The 25,404-nt window shown below is 38.6% G+C and overlaps 1 protein-coding gene across 18 annotated transcripts in view; it reads right to left on the bottom strand.

Moving 5' to 3' along the window:
* USP15 (ubiquitin specific peptidase 15) overlaps window positions 1-25,404 on the bottom strand; it is a 152,766-nt gene that overhangs the window by 100,759 nt on the left and 26,603 nt on the right. For 14 of the 18 annotated variants that reach the window (XR_002515663.2, XR_002515664.2, XR_002515668.2 and 11 more), the window contains exons 2-3: window positions 17,783-17,910; window positions 3,778-3,908 (exon numbers count right to left, since the gene is read on the bottom strand). Coding sequence is in view for 9 of the 18 variants with exons in the window: in XM_017945982.3 (XP_017801471.1) it covers window positions 3,778-3,908; window positions 17,783-17,910 (259 nt within the window). In the remaining 9 variants the exon portion in view is untranslated. Of the gene's footprint in view, window positions 1-621; window positions 3,248-3,777; window positions 3,909-17,782; window positions 17,911-25,404 lie in introns of those variants that run through there. The other 4 variants (XM_021922553.2, XM_021922552.2, XM_021922554.2 and 1 more) reach the window with 4 other exon arrangements.

Below are 25,404 nucleotides of genomic sequence, written 5' to 3'. Positions count from 1 at the left end.
TGAACAATCCTTTCTTTAGTGTATTTCTCTTCTCTCACATCTGACTATAAGCATCACAAAAAGAAACTAGGCAGTATTTTTAACACTTTGGCAGACCTCTAATTTCGTTAAATACTACCTTTAACCTTTCAGTTTACTGCAGGCAACATGCTGCTAAACTTACTCTGCCACTGTGTAACAAAGACCACTTTCTATCCGTTTCCAGTAAGACCTTCTTCACTTTAAATTCTCACTGGCAGCTATCTCAAAGTCTAGTAATCTACTAACAGTTTGTTTAAGGCCCTTTAAGCTTTCATTGATACTCTTAAAGTTCTGACAACTTCTATTCACTGTCAGCTCCAAAGCCACACCACATTTCAAGTTTTCGTATCAGCACCTATTTACAGGTACCAAGATCAGTATCAGTTATCGATTGCTGCATAATAAATTACCCCAAAATTTACCAGCTTAACACAGCAAACATTATCTCACAATGTTTCTGAGGGTCAAGAATCTGGGAGCAGCTTAACTAGGTTGATTCGGTGTAGAGTTTCTCATGAGGTTGCTCTCAAGGTATGGCTGGTGTTTCAATCATCTGAAAGCTGAACTAGAACTAAAGGATCCACTTCCAAGGTCACTCACATGGTTGTTGCAGGCCTCCGTTCCTCTCTATTGGCCAGAGATCTCAGTTCCTCACCATGTGGGCCTCTCCATAGGCTGCCTGAGTGTCCTCGCCATATGCAGTTGAATTCCCCCGAGTGAGAAATGAGAAAGAGAGACAGCTAGAGTGCGTGTGCACCTAAGATGTAAGCCGCGGTGTTTTTTTATAACCTAATCTTGAAAGCGATGTATCATGAGTACTGCTATATGCTATTGGCCACAGAGACCAACCTCAGTACAACATGGAAGAGGAGTGCCCAAGAATATGGATATGAGGAGTTGGGGATCACTGGGGAACACAGTGGAGAATATTATCTTAACTTACATGCTAACACTATTGCGTAGTTTAATTTTACATGCATTTTCAACTCCATAAAAATTATTATCAATGTTTTCAACAGTCCATCTTAAGATTTATTCACAACATTTACATTTTGTCAGTCTACACTGTTTTCCTGCATCTCCAAGCTTACAACTGGAATAATTTTCCTTCCTTTCTTAAGATTATTTTGTAGTGCCCTTTAGTACAAGTCTGCAGGTAACAAATTATATTAGTTTTTATTTGAAAATCGCTTTTTTCACCGTCATCCCTGAAGGATTATTTTCTTAGTCACAGAATTCTATATTGGCAGTTATTTTCTTTTAACATATTAAAGTCTATTGTTTTCTGGCTTCCATGGTTTCTCTTGAGAAATCATTACTTTGTCTTATCCTTATTTTGAAGATAATATGTCTTTTTCTCTGGCTATTATTAGAAATATCTTTTTGCCTTTGCCTTTGAACATTTGTACTGGGTACTGTTTTGTTTGTATTATTTCAGTTTGAGATTCATAGCATTTCTTTAATCTAAAGCATGACACCTTTCTCAGCTTGGGAAAATTCTCAGCTATTACCTCCGTATTAGTTCTACTCATTCTTTCTTTCCTCTCCAAGATTCCAACTACATGTATGCATGTTAAACTTATTTACTGCATTCCATTTATGCCTTAGCTTTTTTCTGTATTTTCTATTCTTTTGTCTCTCTAAGCTTTAGACTCTATATTTTCTACTGACAAATCATTTAGTTTACAAATTTTCTCTTCAGTTCTGTTTGGTCTAATAATTTTTTTCCTAAACATTAAATCCACAAAATTTTCATATTATTAGTTTTAGAATTCTATTTGCTTCTTCTTTAATAGTTTCGCCCTACTTCTCTTTTTTTTTTTTTGAGCATAATAAGCCCAGTATTCTAAAATCTAATAACTCAATTACCTTGGTTTCTTATGGGTCTGTTTCTATTGTCTGCCGTTTCTTTTGGATTTTGATTCCATTGTATTTTCTGCTTATATCCCTGCTTTCTTTTCGTCCACTCTTTGAGTGCTGACACTATAAATTACGCATTTTAGAGATCTTTGAGGTACAGGAAGATGTTTAACTTTGTTTCTGCATTATAGCTAAGGGAACCACCAATCCTAGATTCTTTAATGCAATCAGAGATGGGTAACATTCAAAGTTGGGCTTCAGACACTATAAGCTGGTCTATTTACTTCTTTGAGTTCCACCCGCATCAGTCATGTGGGGCACAGTGAAAATGCAAATGAAATTCCCAAATTTAAGTGTGATTAATTAAATTTTACTACAGATTTAATGTTGTAGGAAATTGCATCTGTAATAACAACTCCAGGCAATGTAATGTAGCATATGAACATTTGCAAACTATTTTACAGGTTGAATATATTTCATTTATCTTATTAAAAATAAGTACGTGGTCTCCTAAGAGATTTGTCAAATGTTTTTTCTTTCTACTTGTGTGAAATTTTTTATTATATTTTACTTTGTTACTACACAGAGGTTTCAAGAACTCTCAGTGAGGAATACTTCAAAGAGTAACGGCAATGAAGTTGGCAGTTGATCTGTTTACCATACTGAAGACTGCTAGTGTATAACGTCCTACATTCATAAGAAAAAAAAAAAGTGTATTGTTAAGATTAAAGGAATACAGTTTAATACATTTAAAGATATTTTGGACACAATTTTTCCTTTATCCTAGGAATGAAATAATTCTAGACAGTTTTACAGCTAAATAGGCTATCCTTTGATCAAAACACTAAATTCTCCAGCAACTATAGATAAAGCAACTTGATCATTTTACAGCTCTATAAGGCTAGCATTCCTACAAGAGAGAAATTCTAATTTAGAAATGGCTGAGTGAAACTAAGGAATAAAACTAAACAAAAATAAATAAAAGGTACACTCAAGATCTGTTCAGAAAATAAGATCCAAGGTTAGCTTCTAATATACCTAAAACCATAGATACACAAATACCAACTGTTAATATGGCAACTTTGAAGCACCAATTCCAAATAAATTCAAATATAGTTTGGTCTACTAGAGGTTTTTTTACCTTTATGTTACCTAATCCAATTTTTAAATTATTTCTATGCAGTGGGGGACGGGGGGAGTGCAGGGGGCCCCAAACCAGATATAAAATTATGCCAAGAGATTTTGGTCCCTTCTCAGCCTCCCACCCCTCCCATAATAAATGATCAAACACATGTGTAAGGTTCGCTCATTTACCTTGAATATTTGGTATTCTACTATAGCAACACCCTTATTGTGTTTTAGTTCCCTAAAATAAAGAAAATTGGTTATTCTCAATGTTTCTAGACTATAATTTTAAAATATTAAAGGATATGAAAAAAATCTACATTTTCAAGTTTAAAAAATTTTTATGTTCCAAAAAACATTGCTTCAACTTTTAGTTTCTTCATTGTTTTCTAATTGTTTTATCAAAAACAGTGCCACACAGAAAACAGCGTCAAGTTGCCAAAGTCTGTATCCTGATATGACTTTCTAAAATAACTAGATCCTAAGTTTTTATCCTCATTTCCTATTTGTAAAATGGGGATATTACTACTTACCTTATAGAGTTTCTCTCTCTATATAGAGGATTAATCAATAATACGTACTTACAATAGTGGCTAGCATAAGTATACCCTCTTAACATGTTATTTGCCATTATTATAACACAGTGTATGGTAATTTTGCTGACTTTTTCTCTAAGATAAGTGATAAGACTTCACAATTCATTGAATTAATAATAAAACGTGAACTAATCAAGAAAAATAATATTTATAGTCAGTCATTATTAACATGTACCTTTCGTGCTATTGGCTCTTGACCTTCCATCAATGTGTACCAGCTGACAAGTTTATTCCAACCTTCAGTTGGCAACAGTATGTAATCCAATTCATCAATAAGATGTTCCTTAAGTGACTGGGCATCACCATCTGCAAAAATAATAATAATAATAAACTCAATACATAAAAAGAAACAATAGTACCTAACTCTACATACTTTGGTTGGACACATTACAAATTAAACTCATGAAGGCTAATTTAAGTATTTAAAACAAGTTTTAAGCTCTAAAGTGATTCAGCTCCCTTACGTCAGGGGTGTCCAACAGTTGGGCTTCCCTGGGCCATATTGGAAGAACTGTAACACTAACAATAGCTGATGAGCTAAAAAAAAAAAAAAAAAAAAAAAAAATCTCATAATGTTTTAAGGAAGTTTACAAAAATGTGTTTGGCTGCATTCAAAGCTATCCTGGGCTGCATGCAGCTCATGGGCTGCAGGTTGGACAAGCTTGCCATACATATTTCAAAATAAACTACTGTTTTAAAACTTTCAGTTTGTACCATAAATCAAAAAGCAGTATTTAAGAACATAATTCTTTTATTAGGTTCTTTAAAAAATACTATGGAGTAACTGTTAAGTCAAGAAACTTGACAAAAGAGTGTTTCCCACATATTTTGAGTAGCAGAGATCCCTCACATGGTAACAATATTCATTCTAGCATCAGCCTTTGTAGGAAATTCAGAAGCAAATCAACAACCTTTTACAATGACGTCACGACACATGGGCTAGGAACCATGACAGAAATCACAAATGGACATCTTGTGAACCATTTCATTATTCCAGAAGGCCCACAATCTGGATTTCTCCCAAGATCTAAAATAGAGGTAATTCTTCAGATGTGGTTCTAATTCACAATCCACTTTCAAATTTCTAGTTAGACTAAAAAAAATTTAGTACAAGACAGGCCACAGATCTAGAAGAAATTTCTGGAACCATACCTACATCACAGTCCTAACCTGAGACTTGTTATCTGTTCATCTGAATTTTTAAAATGCAGAAAGAGGAACAGAAATATCTCATTGAGTTATAGATCCAACTTAACGGATATTTTTCTTGTCCTAAGTTAGTCTTAATTAACAGATATGGAAAGCAAAATTGTTCTTGGTAGCATTTCAATAATGAGAACACACTATATTCAGTAAGATATAACAATATAAATCAAGAAGCAGGAAAAAACCTGAGGGATTAAGAGAATGTTACTTACTTTGTGTTTTGCAACTACAGTCTACTTTGCATTTTCTAGACTTGTACATGAAAACAGTACCTGCTTTCTGTTACTATAGACAAATTTGCAGTTTCTAGAGTCTTACATAAAAATAGTATGTCCACTTTTTTGTTTGGCTTCGTTCATGCCATGTAATTATTTTGAGATATATCCATGTTTTTATATATCTTAATTTCTTTTAATTGCTGAGTGGGAATTCATTGTATGGATATGCTACATTTTGTTTATCCATTCAAGTGTTGATGGGCATTTGAGTTGTTCACAACTTTTTCTATTACAAATAACACTGTGTGACCATTTGTATACAATTGGTCATATGGATAAAATGACTATATATGTGAAGATCTATTTCCGGATTCTCTAATCTGGTCAATTGATGTATTTGTCTTTATGTCAATATCAACTATATTTATTATTATAGTTTTAAAATAAGGATTGAAATCAAATAGTGTTAACCTGTATGATTTTATTTGAGAATTCAAAGTTGTTTCAGCCATTCTGTCATTTGAATTTCCACATGAAGTTTTGGATCAGCTTATCCATTTCTATGAAAAAGCCTACTGGACAACTCAATATCCACATGCAAAAGAATGAAGTTACAACACTACCGTACACCATATACAAAATTAACTTAAAGTAGACCAATGGTGTAAATGTAACAGCCAAAACTATAAAACTCTTAGAATAAAATGTAAGTATAAATGTTACATAAATCTTTGCAAACTTGGTTTCAGCAATGCTTTCTGACACCAAAAGCACAAGCAACAAAGGGAAAAAAAGGCAAATTGGACTTAAAATTAAAAAACTTATGTGCTTCAAAGGTCACCATCAAGAAAATAAAAAGGCCACAGAATAAGAAACAATTTTTGCAAATCATACATTTGATAAGGGTCTAGCATCCTAAATAAATAACAAACTCTGAAAATACAACAATAAAAAGACAAACAACTCTACTAAAAATGGGCACAGGATCTGAATAGATATTTCACTAAAAAAGATATATAACAAGCACAAAACAAAGAACTTATCGTCATTAATCACCAGGGAAATGCAAGTCAAAAATCACAATGAGATACCACTTCACACCTACTTGGACGGCTATAATAAAAAGGACAGACAAGAACAAGTGTTGGCAATAATGTGGAGCAATAAATTCTCACACACTACCAGCAACAATGTAAAATGATGCAACGACCTTGGAAAAACAGTCTAATAGTTCCTAAAATAGTAAAACAATGAAGTTTAAAAAGACCCAACAATTTCATGTCTAGGTATCTACCTATTAGAAAGGAAAACACACCTACCCAAAAACTTTTACAAGAATGTTTGTAGCAACAATACTCACAAGAGCCAAAAAGTGAAAACAACTCAAATGTCCAAAGCTGTGCTACCATTCAGTAGATATCATTCATCTACAAAAAGAAATTAAGTACTGATTCATGCAACAACATGGATAAAACATGAAAACATTCTGCTGTCCTAAGTAAAAGAAGATAAACATAAAAGAACATGTATTGGGCTGGGCGCAGTGGCTAACACCTGTAATCCCAGTACTTTCGGGGACCAAGGCGGGTGGATCACCTAAGGTCAGGAGTTCGAGACCAGCCTGGCCAACATGGTGAGACCCTGTTTCTACTAAAAATACAAAGATCAGCCAGGTGTGGTGGCACGCACCTGTAATCCTAGCTACTTGGGAGGCTGAGGTAGGAGAATCGCTAGAACCTGGGACGTGGGGGTTGCAGTGAGCTGAGATTGCACCACTGCATTCTAGTTTGGGCAACAGAGTGAGACTCTATCTCAAAAAAAAAAAAAAAAAAAAAAGCAAAAAACCCACACATATTGTATGATTCCACTTACATGAGATGTCCAGAATAAGCAAATCCACAAAGACAAAGGAGATTAGTAGTTGTCTAGAGCTGGGGGTGGCAGCAGAGAAGGGATAGGGTGTGATTCCTAATGGGTACAAGGAATGTTTTACAAAATTCAATTAGGTCAAGTTGATTAACAGTGTTGTTCAATTCTTTGGGCTTCGTGAATGTAGATGTCCAATTTCCCTTCCCAGTTTTAGGAAGTTTCAGTCATTATTTCATTCTTTTTTTTTTTTTCCTTCTTCAAGACAGGGTCTTACTCTGTCACCCATGCTGGAGTGCAGTGGTGTGATCTCAGCTCACTACAACTTCCGTCTCCCGAGCTGAAGCAATCCTCTCACCTCAGCCTCCCCAGTACTAGGACTACAGGTGTATGCCACCACCCACAGATTATTTTATTTTATTTTTTGAGATGGAGTCTTGCTCTGTCGCCAGGCTGGAATGCAGTGGCACGATCTCAGCTCACTGAACCTCTGCCTCTCAGGTTCAAGTGATTCTCCTGCCTCAGTCTCCTGAGTAGCTGGGACTACAAGTGCATGCCACCACACCCAGCTAATTTTTTTGTATTTTTAGTAGAGATGGGGTTTCACCATATTGGACAGGATGGTCTCGATCTCTTGACCTTGTGATCCTCTTCCCTTGGCCTCCCGAAGTGCTGGGATTGCAGGCGTGAGTCACCACAACTGGCTGGATTTTTTTGTATTTCTTCTAGAGACAGGGTTTCACCATGTTGCCCAAGCTGATCTGGAACTCCTGTGTTCCTGTGATCCGTCCACCTTGGCCTCCCACAGTGCTGGGATTACAGGTGTGAGCCACTATGCCTGGCCTGTCAGTATGTCTTTAAATATGCTTTCTGCCCCTCTCACTTTCCTCCTTCTGGAACTTCCATACACACAAATTGGTTCATTTGATGGTGTTCCATAAGTCACTTGGACTTCCTTTACTGTTTTTTATTATTTTTATTCCTTTGATTGGATAATTTCAAATAATCTGTCTACAAGTTTGCCAATTCTACTTGATCAAGTCTGCTGTTGAAGACCTCTAGTGAATTTTTCAGTTATTGTATTCCAAAATTTGTTCGGTTCTTCATAATTTTTAGCTCCTTGTTGATATTTTGTGAATTTTTATTTTTCTGGTTTTGTTAAGTTGTCTATGTTTTCTTGTAACTCAGTGAGCTTTGTAAGACAATTATTTTGAATTCTCTGTCAGGCAATTCATCTCTATTTCTTTAGGGTCAGTTTCTGGAGATTTTGTTTCTTTGTGTCTTGTGTCTCTGATTGAGTGCTCCTAGCTTTGCACAGGTGTTTGTGCAACTGAAGAAACAGCCACCTCTCCCAGTCTTTATGAACTGGCTTTGAAAGGCAAATAGCTTCACTTCCACCCATCAGCTGGCTAGAGATTCTGAGAACATCTCAAACTTTTTTTTGTGGGTATGTCTTTTCTGTACTTGTGCATGCAGATTTCTAATTAGAAGGATTTATTGACTTTTTTCTTTTTTTTTCAGGAGCCCATAACCTCTTCCTCCTTCTGGTATCTTACTACATCATACCACAGACCAGAACATTAGAGGTACATCCCGCTTGTCTCCCTTTTCCTTGTAAAGAAACCTTGAGTTCTCTGCCTTCTCAAATCTTGTAGAGCTGTGCTGAGTGCAGCAAGCCACTTGTCCCTTTTCTTTTGTTCCTATCTGCCCCCACCAAACTCTGCCAGTTCCATTAGCACACTGGCTAAGGTAAGACAGCAATCAGGCCTTCAAGCAGTACCCTGAAAGACTGGAACACTGGAGGTACACTCCACTCCTTTTCTTCTTCCCTAGGAGACAAGTCTCAGGTTCTATGCCTCCTCCCAATACTACAGGGTTGTGGCAGCTGCAGCAAGCCACCTATCCCTTTTCTTTTGTTCTTAATTTCCCCAGTTATTTGAACTATGTCAGCTCTCTGGTACAATGAGGCATGATAGAAACTGGCCCCTCAGGCAGCACACTGAAAGGCATGGGCAGTGTAGGATGCCTCCACTCCTCTCCTTCCTTCCTGGGAGAGAAGCCTCAGGTTCTTAGCCTTCTCTCAATTTCTGAGAGCCTTCCAGCGGCAGCAACCACCTACCCCTTTTCCTCTGTTAACTGCCCCCAGGCATCAGAACTATGCTGGTTCCATCAGCACTCTGTGTAAGGTGATAAAAATGTTTTAAAAAAACTGGCCTGTTGGGTAGTACACTGAAGGGCTGGAAAATTAAACACAAGATCTCTCTCTTTCGCCCGAAGGGAGAGGTCCTGATCTGAGACAATCTCTCTTGAGACTAAGCTAAGTCTCCTTGGAGGAGGGGCTGATGGGGGCAAAATAAAATTGTTCTTACCCATGTCAATATTGTTGTTCTCAGTTTTGTGCTCATCTGGAATACTGCAAATTCTTAACTGGATCTTGGGTTTCTCATAAAGATAGTTTGGACCACTGTTACTTCAGTGTTTCTGTTGGGGGTTGGGGGCTGGGACTTTCTATCCTATCATCCTGCTGACATCACTCTTCTTCACATATTTTCAAGTTATGCCATTAGGTAGGTATATATTTAGGATTACTATATTCTCTTGATGAACTATCCCATCCCATTAGTCATTATAAAGTGACCTATCCCTAATAATTTTCTTTATTCTGAAACTTAATGTCTCCAACTTTTTAAAAAATGGTGTTAGCAAGTGTATTAGTTTTCCACTGTTGCATAATGAATTACCATAGCGGCTTAAACATCACCGCTATTAGTTCACAGTTCTGTGGGTCAGTAGTTCAGGAGGGCCCAAATGGATTTGTGCTTAGGGTTCTACAAGGCTGAAGTCAAGATATCACCCCTACTGGGCTCTTATCTGAAGGTCTGAGGGAGAATCTGCTTCCAAGCCCATTCAGGTTGTTGGCAGAATTCAGTTACCCATGGTTGTGAGTCTGAGGTTCCCGTTTCCTAGCTGGCTGTCAACCTGAGGCCTCTCTCTGTTCCTAGATGCTGCCTGCCTTGCATCTCACACAATTCCTTCCAACTTCAAACCAGCAATGACATGTTGGCTCTCTTTCATGCATCTCTGAATTCTTTTGCCACCAGCCAGAGAGACTCTCTGCTTTTAAAGGGTATGTGTGATTAGATTACGTTCACCAGGAGAGTCTCCTTTTGCCACATAACATAATCATAGGAGTGATGTCTTCATCCTATTTACAAGTTTCACCTACACTCAAAGAAGAGAGTATTACATAAGAGTGAGGATCACTGGGGATTAGTCTTGCTTACCACAGCCTGGTGTTATCTTTTTCCATATCTTTCCTGTAATCTATCTGTGTCCTTACATTTAAAGTGAGTTTCTTGTAGGCAGTTGATAGCTGGTTCTTAACTTTTTAATCTAATCTCACCACCACTACCTTTAGTTGAGGTGTTTACATTTAATGTGATTATTCATAGAGCTGGGTTTCAATCTAGCAACTTTTAATTTTGTATTTGTCTCATCTGTTCTTTATTAATTTTTTCCATGTCTTGTGGGGGAGATTTGTTTTTAAGATTGACACTGCTTGTCATTATTGATCATATTTTCCTGCTTCTTCACATGCCAGGTAATATTTGGTCAGATCCAAGCCATTATAAATTTTACACTTTTGTATGCTGGATATTTTTGTATTCTTATAAATACTCAAGTTTTATTCTGAAATGCAGTTAATTGGAAATAGTTTGATGCTTTCAGGCTAGCAGAGCAGGAAAATTAATTTCACCCTATTATATAAGTACAACTGTTCTCAGAAGTCTATTCCGTAAATTATGTGGTTTTCCACTCTGGCTGCTGAGAACACAAATGATTCCCAATCCTATATTAGCCTCGACGATTGTTCCTTCTTTTCAGTGGTACCTCGTCTGGCCTTGAAAAGTTTTCTCACATGCAAAGTGCTGATTAATAGTTGAAGACTTAAGAGTAACCCTATGGAGGGTCTAGGTCTCTCTCTCTGAGCTACTCACTACTTTCTGGTATTTTCCTGGATTCTTGTAGGCTTGGTTTTCTCAGACTGCAAACTCTGTTTCCTCAACTAAGGGAGATCGCAAGGGTCTGCATGGGTTTCATCTTCCCATGTAGTGTCTTGGAAACTCTTTGAATGCAGTAAACAGAAGGCAGTCGGAGGGCTTATCTATTTTGTTTCCCATCTCTCAAGGATCACTGTTTTCCGTTGCCTGATATCCAGTGTTTTGGGAGACCACTGTTGGGGAATGATACAGTTCCCAGTGCTTATGGGTTTGTCCCCTTACCCATGACCAAAGAGGTATATAGAAGTGGACTGGCAAGTAGTGAGCGTTGTAGAAAGCTAATGTAAAAATTTAAGAATGCAAGCATATACCAGTTATTTCTTTAAATTTGAAATGTCATACTCCTCTAGGAAAAACAATATGTGACACAGCATTTCTCAAAATAATCAGTCTTTAATTATTATTTAATAAGTCTTATTACTTAATAATAATCATCAAATAATGATTACTTAATAATGAAATCTTTAAAGTGGAAGTCATTCTTAGGCAAGGTTCAAAACAACACAGTAGACAAGATAAGCCGAATAGGAACAGCTCCAGTCTCAACTCCCAGTACTTGGCGACGGTGATTTCTGCATTTTCAACTGAGGTACTGGGACATCCCACTGGGAGTGCCCGGGCCGTCCGGTGCTGAGGTCAGCTGCTGCAGCCCACGACCGTGAGGCTGAAGCAGAGGCGAGGCATGCCCTCACCTAGAGGCAGGGGAGGGAATCCCTTTTCCTAGCCAGAGACTGGGAACACACAGCACCCTGGAAATGGGTGGCTCCACCCCAATGCAAACTGGCAAACAGGCACCAGGAGGTCCTTATCACACCTGGCCAGGAGGGTCCCACCGCGGAGCCTCCCTCATTGCTGCCCACAGCAGTCTGCTTGATCTACCAGCAGGAGGCAGCAGCAAGGCTGGGGAGAGAGCCCGCCATTGCTGAGAAGCTTAAGTAGGTAAACAAAGCTGCTGGGAAGCTCCAGCTGGAGTGGGGTGCTCACGGCAGCTCAAGACCTGCACCTGTCTCTATGAGACTCCACCTCTGGGGACAGGGCACAGCTACAGAACAACAACAGCAACAAAAGCAGCAGAAACCTCTGCAGAGACTCTAAACGGTGACTCCTGTCTGAGCCAGCACAGAAGAGCAGTGGGATCTCCCAGCACGGAGTTGAGATCTGAGAAGGGACAGACTGCCTGCTCAAGTGGGTCCCTGGCCCTGGTAGCCTAACTGGGAGACATCACTAAAGGCAGTCGGCACACCTCACAGGCCAGAGTACACCTGAGGAGGAAGCTTCCAAAACAAGAATGGAACCGAGTACACTCGCTGTTCCAGAAATATTCCTATCTTCTGCAGCCTCTGCTGCTGATACAGAGCAAATAGGGTCTGGAGTGGACCTTAGCAATCTCAGCAGCAGACCACCACGGCTGAGATTCTGGCTGTTAGAAGGAAAACTATCAAACAGGGAAGGACACCTACACTAAAACCCCATCAGTACATCACCATCATCCAAAAGAGACCAGAGGCAGATAAAACCACAAGAGATGGGGAAAACCCAGGGGCAGAAAAGCTGGAAATTCAAAATACAGAGCTACATCTCCCGGCAGGCGCATCTTCGCCAACGGATCAAAGCTGGGCCGGAGAATAGCTTCAGCGAGATAGGAAAAGGAAACACCAGTCCATCAAATTTCCTCAAGAGCTAAAGGAGAATTACATTACAAGCGCAAAAGAAACTAAAATCTTAGAAAAAGTGGAAGAATTGACGGCCTGAAGTAATTAGTGCAGAAGGTCATAGCGAAATAGAAAGAGATGAAAACCATGACCGAGAAATCACGGTAACCAAATGCACAAACTTCAGTAACGGCCTGATCAACTGGAAGAAAAAGAGTATCAGCGATTGAGATCAAATAGATGATAAACGAGAAGAGAAACAAAGAAAAATAGAACAAATACAAGAAGTATGAGGATATAATAAAAGACAAAATCTCATCTGATTGGGGTGCCTGAAAGTGGGGAAAATGGAACCAGGTTAGAGAAAACACTCTTCAGGATATCATCAGAGAACTTCTAGTAGGGCAGGCCAACATTCAAATCCAGGAAATACAGGAGAGGCATACAAAGATACTCTCGAGAAGAACTCAACTCAAGACACATGGTGCCAGATTCACTTTAAGTTGGGGAAATGAAGGAAAAAACACCAGGGCAGCTAAGAGAGAAAGGTTAGGTTACCCCAAAGGAAACATCAGACTCTAGATCTCTAAAGGCAGAAACTCTACAAGCCAGAGAGAGTAGGGGCCAATATTCAAGCATTCTTAAAGGTACCAGCCAAGATTTCATATCCAGCCAAACTAAGTTTCATAGAGTTGAAGGAGAAATAAAATGCTTTACAAGATAAACAAATGCTTAGAAATTTTTGTCACCACAGGGCCCAAGAGACCACCAGGAAGGAAGCACTAAAACGCTTAGGAAAGGAACAACTGGTACCAGCCATTTGAAACATGCCATCTAGACCATGAAATAGGGAAGAAACTGCGTAAACTAGCGAGCAAATTAGCCAGTTAATATCATAATGGCAGGATCAAGTTCACACATAACAATGTATTAACCTTAAATGTAAATGGACTAAAATTCTCCAATTAAAGGGCACGGACTGTAAGCTGGATGAAGTCAGACCCATCAGTCTATGCTGTATTCCAGGGAGACCCATCTCCTGCCATGAGAGACATGCATAGGCTCAAAATAAAGGGATGGGAGGGTTGCAAGTAGATGATGGAGAACAAAAGCAGGGTTGCAATACTAGTCTACAATCTAAAACCAGACTTTAAACCATCCAAAGATCAAAGGATAAAGGCCATTGCACTTAATGAGTAGGGATCAATTCAACAGGGAGGGCTACTTCCATCCTAAATATATACTTGATACAGGAGCACTTGGATTCATAAAATAAGTCCTTAGAGACTTACAGAGACTTAGACTCCCATGCCATGTGGGAGGCTAACCTCCTATCAGCATTAGACAGATCAGCGAGACAGAGTTAGCAAGGATATCCAGGGTGGGCTGGCATCTCTGCAGCAAACAGACCTAATGAACATCTATAGAACTCTGGAAGCCTTTAAGTCAACCAGAATGCATTTCTTCCTCCAGCAGCACCCATGTGCCACTCCAAAATTGACCACATAATTGAAGTAAGCACTCCTGTTAAAATATACAAGAACAAGAGTATAATAAAACTGTCTCCTCAGACCACAGTGCAGAATCAAACTAGAACTCCAGGACTAAGAAACTCAATCAAAACTGCTCAACTTCTACTGGAAACTGAACAACCTGCTCCCCACAGAATGACTCACTGGGTACATGTAAAGAATAGAGGCAGAAATAAAGTGTTCTTTAGAACCAAAGTAGGAACAAGATGCAGCATACAGAATCTCTGGGACACATTTCGAAGCGGTATGGAGGAAATTTATAGCACTAAATGCCTAAAGGCGAGGAAAGATCTAAGATTGACATCTAACATGCAATTAAAAAGAACTAAGAAACAAGAGCAAACACATTGAAAGCTATGAAGGCAAAAGAAATAACTAAGATCAGAGCAGAACTGAAGGAGATAGAGACCCACAAAGCCTCAAAAATCAGAATTCAGGAGTTGGTTTTGAAAGATCAACAAAATTGACAGACCACTATGAGACTAATAAAAGAAAAAGAAAGAGAAGAATCAAATTGGCGCAATTAAAATGATAAAGGGATATCACCCACCACGACCCACAGAAATACAAACTACTATCAGAATACTACCAGCACCTCTATGCAAATGAAGCTGGAAATCTAGAAGAATGGATGAATTTCTGGACACTTACACTCTTCCAGAAAGACTAAAATAGGAAGAAGTTAGATCCTGAATATAGACCAATAGCGGGCTCCTGAGGTGAGGCAACAATGTCTTCCACCAACCAAAAGTCAGGACCAGATGGATTCTGGCTGAATTCTACCCAATTACAAGGAGAGTTGGTACCATTTCCTTCACAAGAACTTCTTCAATCAATGAAAAGAGAATCCTCAGCCATTTTATGGGAGCCAACATCATCCTGATACCAAAGCTGGCAGAGACACAACAAAAGGAATTTTAGACCATTATCCCTGATGGTATGATGCCAAAATCACTCAATAAAATACTGGCAAGGCGAAAGTTCAACAACACATCAAAAGCTTATCCCACCACCATGACCAAGTGGGCTTCATCCCTGGGATGCAAGGCTGGTTCAACGATAGCAAATCAATAAACATAATCCAGCATATGAAACTGGAACCAGGAACCAGACCACATGATTATCTCAATAGATGCAGAAAAGGCTTTTGACAAGAGATTCAGCAGCCCTTCATGCACAAAGCGGCTCAATAAATTGGTGCCTGATGGAGACGTACCTCAAAGTGTGTAAGAGCTATTTGCCCAACCAAACCCACAGTAATATCATACTGGATAGGCAAAAGAAATGGAAAAATTCCCTTTGAAAACTGGCACAGAGACAGGGATACCTCTCTCACCCTCCCTATTCAACATGAGTGTTGGGAAGTTCTGGCCTTCAGTTGAATTAGGCAGAGAAATCCGAGGGCTATTCAGTTGGGAAAAGAAAGTCAAATTGTCCACTCTTTGCAGATTATTTGCTTGATTGTATATTTAGAAACCCCATTGTCTCATTACAAAATCTCTATCCAAGCTGATAAGCAACTGGCAAAGTCTCAGGATACAAATTAATGTGCAAAATCTGAAGCATTCTTATACACACCAGTAACAGACAAACAGAGCCAAAATCATGGAATAGACTTCCATTCATGATTTGGCACAAGAAAGATAAAATACCTAGAATCCAACTTACAAAAGGGATGTAAAGGACCTCTTCAGAGAACTACAAACCACTGCTCAGTGAAATAAAAGAAGGAGACTAAAACAAATGGAAAGAACATACCATTACTCATGGATAGGAAAAGAATCAATATAGTAGAAATATAGCCATACTACTTAAAGGTAATTTATAATTCAATACCATCCCATCAAGCACAATGAGTTTCTTCACAGAATTGGGAAAAACTGAACTTTAAAAGGATTCATATGGAACCAAAGAGCCATCTCCAAGACAATCCCTAAGTCAAAAGAGAACAAGGCTGGAGGCATCAACTGCCTGACTTCCAAACTATACTACAAGGCTACATGGCCAAAACAGCATGAGTACTGGTACAAAACATAGAGATATAGACCAATGGGAGACAGAACAGAGTCCTCCAGAAATAATACACATCTACAGCCATCGATGCTGACAAACTAGGAAACAAGAAATGGGGAAAGGATTCCCTATTTAATAAATGGTGCTATGCAAGGGTGGCTGTACTAAGTAAGACAGCTGAAACTGGATCCTTTCCTTCTCATATCACGAAATTAATTCAAGATGGATTAGAGACTTAAATGTGCTGGAACCTAATACCATAAAAATCCCTAGAGAGAGAAACCTAGGTAGGTACCATTCAGGACATGGGCATGGGCAAGACTTCATATCTAAAAACACCAGCTCATGACATAAAAGAAGCCAAAAGAATTGACAAATGGGATCCTCCATTTAAAGCTAAAGAGCTTCTGCACAGCAAAGGAAACCTGCATCAGGTAGACAGGCAGCCTGCAGAGTGGGAAAATTTTTGCAATCTACTCATCTGACAGGGCTAGCTATCCAGAACCTACAAAGAACTCAAACAAATTTAAAAGAAAACAAACAACCCCACATCAAAAGTGGAGCTTGAGGATAGACAGACATTTCTCAAAGGGTATTCATACAGTAGCAGACATAAAATGCTCATGTCACTGGCCATCAGAGAAATGCAAATCAAAACCCTATTGAGATACCATCTCACACCAGTTAGAATGTGACCATTAAAACTGAGAAACAACAGGTGCTGGAGAGGATGTGATAGGAACACTTTTACACTGTTGAGTAGGATTATAAGCTTGAGTTCAGCCATTGCTGGAAAACAGTATATGGCTGATTCCATAAAGATCTAGAACCTAGATGTACCATATGACCCAAACCATCCCATTACAAGGATATACCCAAAAGTTATAAATTATGCTGCTATAAAGACACATGCCACCGCATTATGTTTGTACAGCACTATTCTAATAAAGACTTGGAATCAACCCAAATGTCCATCAGTGACAGACTGGATTAAGAAAATCTTAAGCACATATACCATAGGAGTACTGTTTAGCCATAAAAAGGGGATGAGTTTGTGTCCTTTGTAGGGACATGGATGCAGCTAGAAACTCCTCATTCTTAGCAAACTATCACAGAGACAGAAACCAGAGCACGTAATACTCACTCAGCAGGTGGGGAACTGAACAATGAGATCCCCACTTGGACTCAGGAAGGGGAACTTGTCACACACGGGGCCTATCCTTGGGAGGGAGGATTGCATTAGAGTTATACCTGATGCAAATAGCGGGTTGATGAGTTGCTTACGCACCAGCATGGCACAGTATATACTTATATGTAACAAACCTGCACGCGTTATGCATATGCCTGCAACTTAAGAAATTATAATAATAATACGAAAATAAATTTAAAAAAAAGAGTTTAAACAATAAAGCCTTGTTACATCATAAATAAAAAACAAAACCTGTCATACAGAATAATAACTATAAAATTTTAAATAACGAATTAGAATAATAAGTTCATTAGGTCAAATCCGTAATGCAAGATATTTCTAATTTATCAACTTATTTACACTAACATTTTCCATACTCAACTGACATTTACATAATGAAATTTAACACATTTACAACTTGACTGAAGGAAGAAAATAATGACCTTTGAGAAGTCCAGAGTTATCAATGGGTCCAGGATACACATTTTGATCTCCCATCTGGTATTTGTCCCAGCTGTCAAAGCCAACATATTTTTTCCACTGTTTGAACCAGCGACTATCGACTAGGTACCTAGAAAATAAAAGAAATTGGTTAAGGAAAACACCTGAAAATACAGGAACAGTAGACGAGCCATCAATTTTTGATATTTCCTTTTATATTAAAAGACATCTACTTCAAAGGATTATTGAAAATAACTGTAATGCCACTTAGTATTAGAAAGACAGGACTTCATTCGTATAAAGTATTACTCCTATTGTTCTACAAACATATACTACTTGATGACAAATATTGATATAAAAATACAAATATAAGTATTCAAGAAAATGCTTCTCAATTAAATAAATATGCAAATAATCATAAGAATCTGTCAAAATAAATTTAAAAATGCAGAATGGTAAATAAAAAAATGGTTCTTTTACAAGAAACTTGCAAATAATTTTATGTACTTTATTATGTGTTTTGGAGGTAAAGGAAACCAGTCATCAAGGGTTGCAAGGTTAATTATAATAATTATAATCAGAGAGAGGTTCAAGATGGCTGACTAGAGACATCAATTTCCAGTTCTCTTCAGAAAAAAGAACCAAAATTACGGCCGAGTGCGGTGGTTCACACCTGCAATCCCAGCGTGTTGGATGGCTGACGCAGGTGGATCAGTTGAGGTCAGGAGTTCAAGATCAGCCTGGCCAACATGGTGAAATCCCATCTCTACCTAAAATACAAAAATTGGCCAGGCATGGTGGCAGGTGCCTGTAATCCCAGCTACTCAGGAGGCTGAGGCAGGAGAACTGCTTGCACCTGGGAGGCAGAGGTTGCAGTGAGCCGAGATCGTACTACTGCATTCCAGGCTGGGCGAAAGAGTGAGACTCAGTCTCAAAAAAGAAAAAAGAACCAAAATTACAAACACATAATCACAGCTCTAACAGAATATCAAAGAGAGAATACTAGTACACAAAAATCACAGGAAAAAATTTAGACATAGAAAAAGAAGGAAGTGAGCGACCAAAAAACAGTTGCTGGGAGCCCTAAAGGACTTGGTGTTGCATGGAAAAGGGTAAGCAAGAGTGTTTGGGATCCCTCATTCCTGTGGCGGACTGCTAGTATGCGATCTATGGGAGAGCTCCTCTGCTCTCACAAACCCAGACAGTGGTAAGGGTAGGGATTTCTTGAGGGTGTTACACCAGACTGCAAGCTCACGCTGGGTTGCTCACCTTCCCACCCCCCTAGACTCGAGCATCTGTGGCAAGGCATCATTGTCAGAGCACATCCATCAGGGGACTTCATCTTGCCCAGGGAACCTCAGCCCTTGTGCTTCCATATCCTGGGAGCTCTTGCTGACATTCCCCAGCACCCACTCAGCGGGCAGCAGTGGTACAGTGCTAGTTAGACCCAGGGGTGCTGCAAGGTTCCCAATAATCGATCCCTCAAGGAGTGCTACTTTTAAGGGAAGGAAAAGTGCAGTGCACCAAAGGGACAGCCCCTGGGACAAAGGAAACCAAAACATGCATTTTCCAGAGCCCCCCAAGAGCTCCCTGCTTGGGGTTGCAAGTGAATGCCTTCTCCTGGCAGAGACACAGAGACACAAACTCTGCTCAGCACAGCAAGTGAGGAGTAAGGTCCCGTACCATTGGCCAAGTGGCCCCTGTGCTTGAGCCCAAACATAAAGAAGGGGACTTCTCCTCCCCCTCCACCCACTGTTGCAGACACAGTCACTGCTGCTCGCATAGGAAGCTGGCACAAGAAACCAGAGGGCAGGCTATGTGAAGCTGTGAGGGGCAACTGCAGCTCCACTGGCAGTGGCCTCTGGGCCCAGGTTCATGAGAAAGGTGGGTCGTCTCCCACTCTCTGCATAGAGTTTCAGGGGTCCTGCCATGGGGAGCAGAGTCTGCATGGCACCCATTTCCAGACAGCACAGAAGTGTAGTGTCAAGCCATGGGGCTAGCATCTCCTTCAGTTCTAGGCTACACTGCAGCTTGGAAATAAACGGCAGTGTCTAAGAGAACTGAACAACCTGAGCACCAGAACAGGAATGTGAGAGGGAAACAGCACATTCCCGCCGGCTGAGGCCAGGGTGCTAACACAGCTCATCACCCCGGCCTACACCCCCCACCTCCCTCCACAAAAGACCTCAGTGCATTTTACCAGTGGCCCGATGACTCCCCTATCTCCTGCCACCCTCGTCAGGGCTGGCGCTTCCGCCAGTCATCAGAATATCTGAGCTTTCCCTGGCAAACACAGGTCAAGCGTAAACCCCACTGTTACCACTGATGCTACTCATACCTGCAAATGCTACTACTGGCCTGGAGGATGAACTGCACAACCCAATACAAATCTGCTACCATAAATGCACACAACTTGGGAACAAGATAAGCTTCTTGAGACCTCTGCTACTCTGGCTCTACAGGAGGCTGTGAGCCTGCTCACATGCCAAGTATACCACTATCACACCTGATGTTTGAGAAAGCCACCAAACAAAGGCTATCTAAAACCAGGAAATTCATACAGAGTCTTTGCCACTAAAAGCACCCAGAAGCAAAGCCAAATGACCCTATTCAACATACATTATAGTCACATCCTCAAGGGAAAACAGTCTTGCCCATACAAAAATTAATTCAAACTGAGAAATGAGTTTTTCCAGATGAGAAAGAACCAGTATAGTAATTCTGGAAGTCTGAAAAAACAGGGTGTTACAACACTCTCAAAGGATCACACTAACTCTCTAGCAATAAATCCTATTCAACATTACTGAAATGCTAAATAATTCACAACATTGATTTTTAGGGAAGCTCAATGAGATTCACAGAAAATGTGAAAAACCAACACAAAGAAACAGAAAATCAATTAAGGATATAAATGAAATCTTTTGGAAATAAAAAATTCACTGAAGGATTTACAAAATCCTACAGATGAACGCTTCAACAATACACTAGATCAAGGAGAAGAAACAATCTCAGATATTAAAGACAGGTCTTTTGAAGAAGAAAAAAGAATGCTAAAGATGAACAAAGGCTTCGAGAAGTAGGAGACTTAAAACGTCTGGACCTAGGAATTTTAGGTATTCTTGAGAAAGAAAAGAAAAGAAAGCAAAAAGTTTGGAAAACCAACTTCTCTTGTCCAGCAAGTGATCTAGACATCCAGAATAACAGGCTCAATGAAATCCAGAAAAATACATTACAAGAAGGGCCTCACCATGACAAAGAGTCATCAGACTGTGTCAGGTCTCAGTAAGAGAAAAGCATTTGGTCACCTACAAAGGAAACTCCATCGGACTAACAGCAGACTTCCTGGCAGATGACTTACAAGTCAGAAGAGACTGGGATTCTATTTTCAAAATAGGCTTAAAGAAAAAAAAAAACTGTCAACCTGAAAATTTGTATCCTGCTAGAAAAAGCTTTAGGAATAAAGGAGATAAAAAGTCTTTCCTAGAAAAACAATCATTGAGGGAATCTGTCACCACTAGACTGGCTCTACAAAAATGATCAAGGGAGGTCAAACCTGGAAATGAAGGGTCAATACTTGCCATCATAAAAACGTAATAAAGTAAAAAATCCACAGATCTTGTAAAATAATTACACCAATGAAACTACAAAGCAATGTGATAACAATTAACATTACTACAGGAATAAAATCTCACATATCAATATTTACCTCAAACACAAATGGGTTAAATGCTCTACTTAAAAGATAAAAGATTGGCAGGATGAATTTAGAAAACAAGATCTAACTCTATGCTGCTAACAATAAAAACTCACTTTAGTGGTAAAGAAACTTACAGACTGAAGAAAGGGGTGCAAAAAGATACTCCATGTAAACGGAAACCAAAAACAAGTAGGAGTAGCTATACTTAGATCAGATAAAGCTGACTTTAAATCAGAAACAGTAAAAAAATACAAACTCATTATAATGATAAAGGGATCAATTCAATAGAAAGATATAACAATCCTAAATATATATGTACCCAACACCAGAGGACCAAAACTCAGATTCATAAAATAAGACCTAAGAAAAGATATAAATAGCAATACAATAATAGTGGGGGACTTCCATATTCCACTGACAGCACTAGACAGATCATCAGGACACAAAACCAACAAAGAAACACCAGAATTAAATTGGATTCTAAACTAAATCTTTTTGGCAGACATTTGCAGAACATTCTACCCCCAAATAGCAGAATATACATTCTTTTCATCATGCATGAAACATTCTCCAAAATAGGCCATATGGTATGCCACAAAACAAGTCTTAAAAAAATTTTTTTAAATTGAAATAATATCAAGTATCTTCTTAAACACAGTGAAATAAAGCTAGAAATCATTCCCAAGGGGGAATTCTTGAAGCTATACAAAGACATGGAAATTCAGTAACATGTTCCTGAATGATCTTTGGGTCAACAATAAAATTAAGATGAAAATTTTAAAAAATGTTTAAATGAATGAAAAAGGAGATACAACATACCAAACCTCTGGGATACAGCAAAAGCAGTGCTAAGAGGAAAGTTTATATTGTCTAAAAAACAAAACAAAACAATAAAAAAACCACACAAATCAACAACCGAAATGTCACACCCAATGAAACAGAAAAACAAGAACTAAACCCAAAGTTGACAGAAGAAAAGACATAAAGATCAGAGGAAAAGTAAGTGACACTGAGATAAAAAATACAGCACAAAAAGATCAATGAAATGAAAAGTTATTTGAAAAGATAAAACAGATAGACTGCTAGGTAGACTAACCAAGAAGAGAGAAGATTCAAATAAACACAATCAGAAATAAAAAAGAAAAGATTGTAACTGATACTGCAGAAACACAAAAGGTCATCAGAGACTACTATGAGCATCTCTACATACACAAACTAGAAAACCTAGAGGAAGTGGGTAAACTCCTGGAAACATACAACCTCCCGATTGTATAGAACCAGAAAGAACTGGAAACCCTGAAGAGACCAATAATGAGTACTAAGATTAAATCAGTAAGATGAAAGTCTAACAACAACAACAACAACAACAACAACAACAACAACAAGCTCAGGACAGGACGGATTCAGAGCTGAATACTACCAGACATAAAAAGAACTTGTACCAATCCCACTGAATCTGTTCCAAAATAGTAGAGGGAATCTTCCCTTTCTAATTCTACAAGGCCAGTGTCAACCTGATACCAAAGTCAAACAAGGACTCAACAAATAAAGAAAACTACAGACCAATATCTCCTGATGAATATAGACGCAAAATTCCTCAACGAAATATTAGCAAATTGAATACATCAGTGTTCAAAAAGATAATACCCCATGATCATGTGGGTTTTACTCCAGGCATGCGAGGAAAGTTCAACATATGCAAATCAATAAATGCAACTCACCACAAACAAAATTAAAAACAAAAACCATACAATAATCTCAATAGATGCAAAAATAGTAGCTGGTAAAATTCAACATCTCATGATGAATACCAGCAACAAAGTAGGCACAGAAGGAACGTATCTCAAAATAATAAAAGTCACATACAACGAAACTACAACCAATATCATACGAATGGAGAAAAGTTGAAAGCATTCCCACTAAAAATGAGAACAAGACAAAAATGCCCACTTACACACTCCAATTCAATATACTACTAAAAGTCACAGCCAGAAAACAGGAAAGAGAAGTAAGTCATTCAAGTTGGAAAAGAGGAAGTCAAGTTATCTGTTTGCTGACAATATCATCTTATACCTAGATAACCCTAAAGATTCCACGAAGATGTCTTTGAGAAACAAACTAGTAAAGTTTCAGCCTACAAAATCAACTTACAAAAACCAGAAGCAATTTTATACACTACTAACAATCAAGCTGAGAACCAAATCAAAGTCAGTTTCATTTACCAAAGCTACCAAAAAAAAAAGTAAAATACCAAGGAATACATGTAATCAAGGAGGTGAAAGACCTCTATAAGGAAAACTACAAAACAATGATGAAAGATACTGCAGATGACACAAATAAGTGGAACAACATCTCATGCTGATGGATCAGAAGAATCAATAATGTTAAAATAACTCATACTCCCCTTGCCCAAAGCAATCTACAGATTCAATGTAATTTCTATCAAAATACCAACATCATGTTTCACTGAATTAGAAAAAACAATTCTAAAACTCATATGATATAAAAAAAAAAATCTCAATAGACAAAACAATCCTAAGCAAAAAGAACAAAGCTGGAGGCATCAAATTACTCAACTTCAAATTACACTGCAAGGTTATAGTAACCAAAGCAGCATGGTACTGGTACAAAAACAGATGCACAGATCAATGGAACAGAACAGAGAGCCCAGAAATAAAGCCACATACCTATAGCCAACTGATCTTCAACGAAGCTGACAAAAACATTCACTGGAAAAGGAGACCCTATTCAATAAATGGTGCCGGGAAAACTGGATTGCCACATGCAGAAGAATGAAATTGGACCCCTACCTCTCACTATAAAAAATATTTAACTCAAGGTAGAAAAACAACAACAACAAAAATTAACGCAAGGTGTATTCAAGATCTTGAAACTTTTATAAACGTCCTTAAAAAAAAAAAAAAAAAAAAAAAACCTAGGAGAAACTCTCTGTATACTGGCCTACACAAAAGAATTTATGACTAACATCTCAAAAACAAATCCAACAAAAAACAAAAATAGACAAAAGTGACTCAGTTTAACTGAAAAACTTTTGTACAGCAAAAGAAATAATTGTGAACAGACAACCTAACAATGGGAGAAAACATCTGTAATCTATGCCTCCAACAAAGGACTAATATTCAGAATTTACAAGGAACTCAAACTACTCAATGACAATGACGGCAACAAAAAATAAAACTCATTTAAAAGTGGACAAAGAACACAGATTTTTAAAAGTTATTTTTATATCAAAAATTCAGTTAAAAATATTTTAAATTTTATTTTTAATATTAGATTCAGGGGGTACATATACAGGTTTGATACATGGGTATATTGCCCGATGCTGAGGTTTTGGTTTCTAATGATCCTGTTGCCCAGTAGCAAATACGTAACCGATAGGTTGTTTTTCAACCTCTACTCCCCTCTCTCCCTCCTCTCTTTTGGAATCCCCAGTGTCTATTGTTCCCAGTTTGTGTTCGTGTATACCCAATGTTTAGCTCCTACTTGTAAGTGAGAACACACAGTATTTGGTCTTCTGTATCTGTGTTAATTTGCTTAGAATAATGGCCTCCAGCTGCATCCATGTTGCTGTAAAGGATATAATTTCATTCTTTTTGATAGCTGCACAGTACTCCATGGTGTGTATGTATCACATTTTCTTTTTTTTTGAGACAGAGTTTCGCTCTTGTTGCCCAGGCTGGAGTGCAATGGTGCGATCTCAGCTCACCGCAACCTCCGCCTCCCAGGTTCAAGCAATTCTCCTGCCTCAGCCTCCCGAGTAGCTGGGATTACAGGGATGCGCCACCACGCCTGGCTAATTTTGTATTTTTAGTAGAGACAGGTTTTACCATGTTGGTCAGGCTGGTCTCGAACTCCCGACCTCAAGTGATCTGCTGCCTGGGCCTCCCAAAGTGCTGGGATTACAGG

Source organism: Papio anubis, chromosome 9 (genome assembly GCF_008728515.1).
Source record: "Papio anubis isolate 15944 chromosome 9, Panubis1.0, whole genome shotgun sequence".
Lineage (NCBI taxonomy): Eukaryota > Metazoa > Chordata > Mammalia > Primates > Cercopithecidae > Papio > Papio anubis.
Note: the sequence above shows the minus strand (reverse complement) of the source record. Positions and strands in the feature narration are given on the sequence as shown.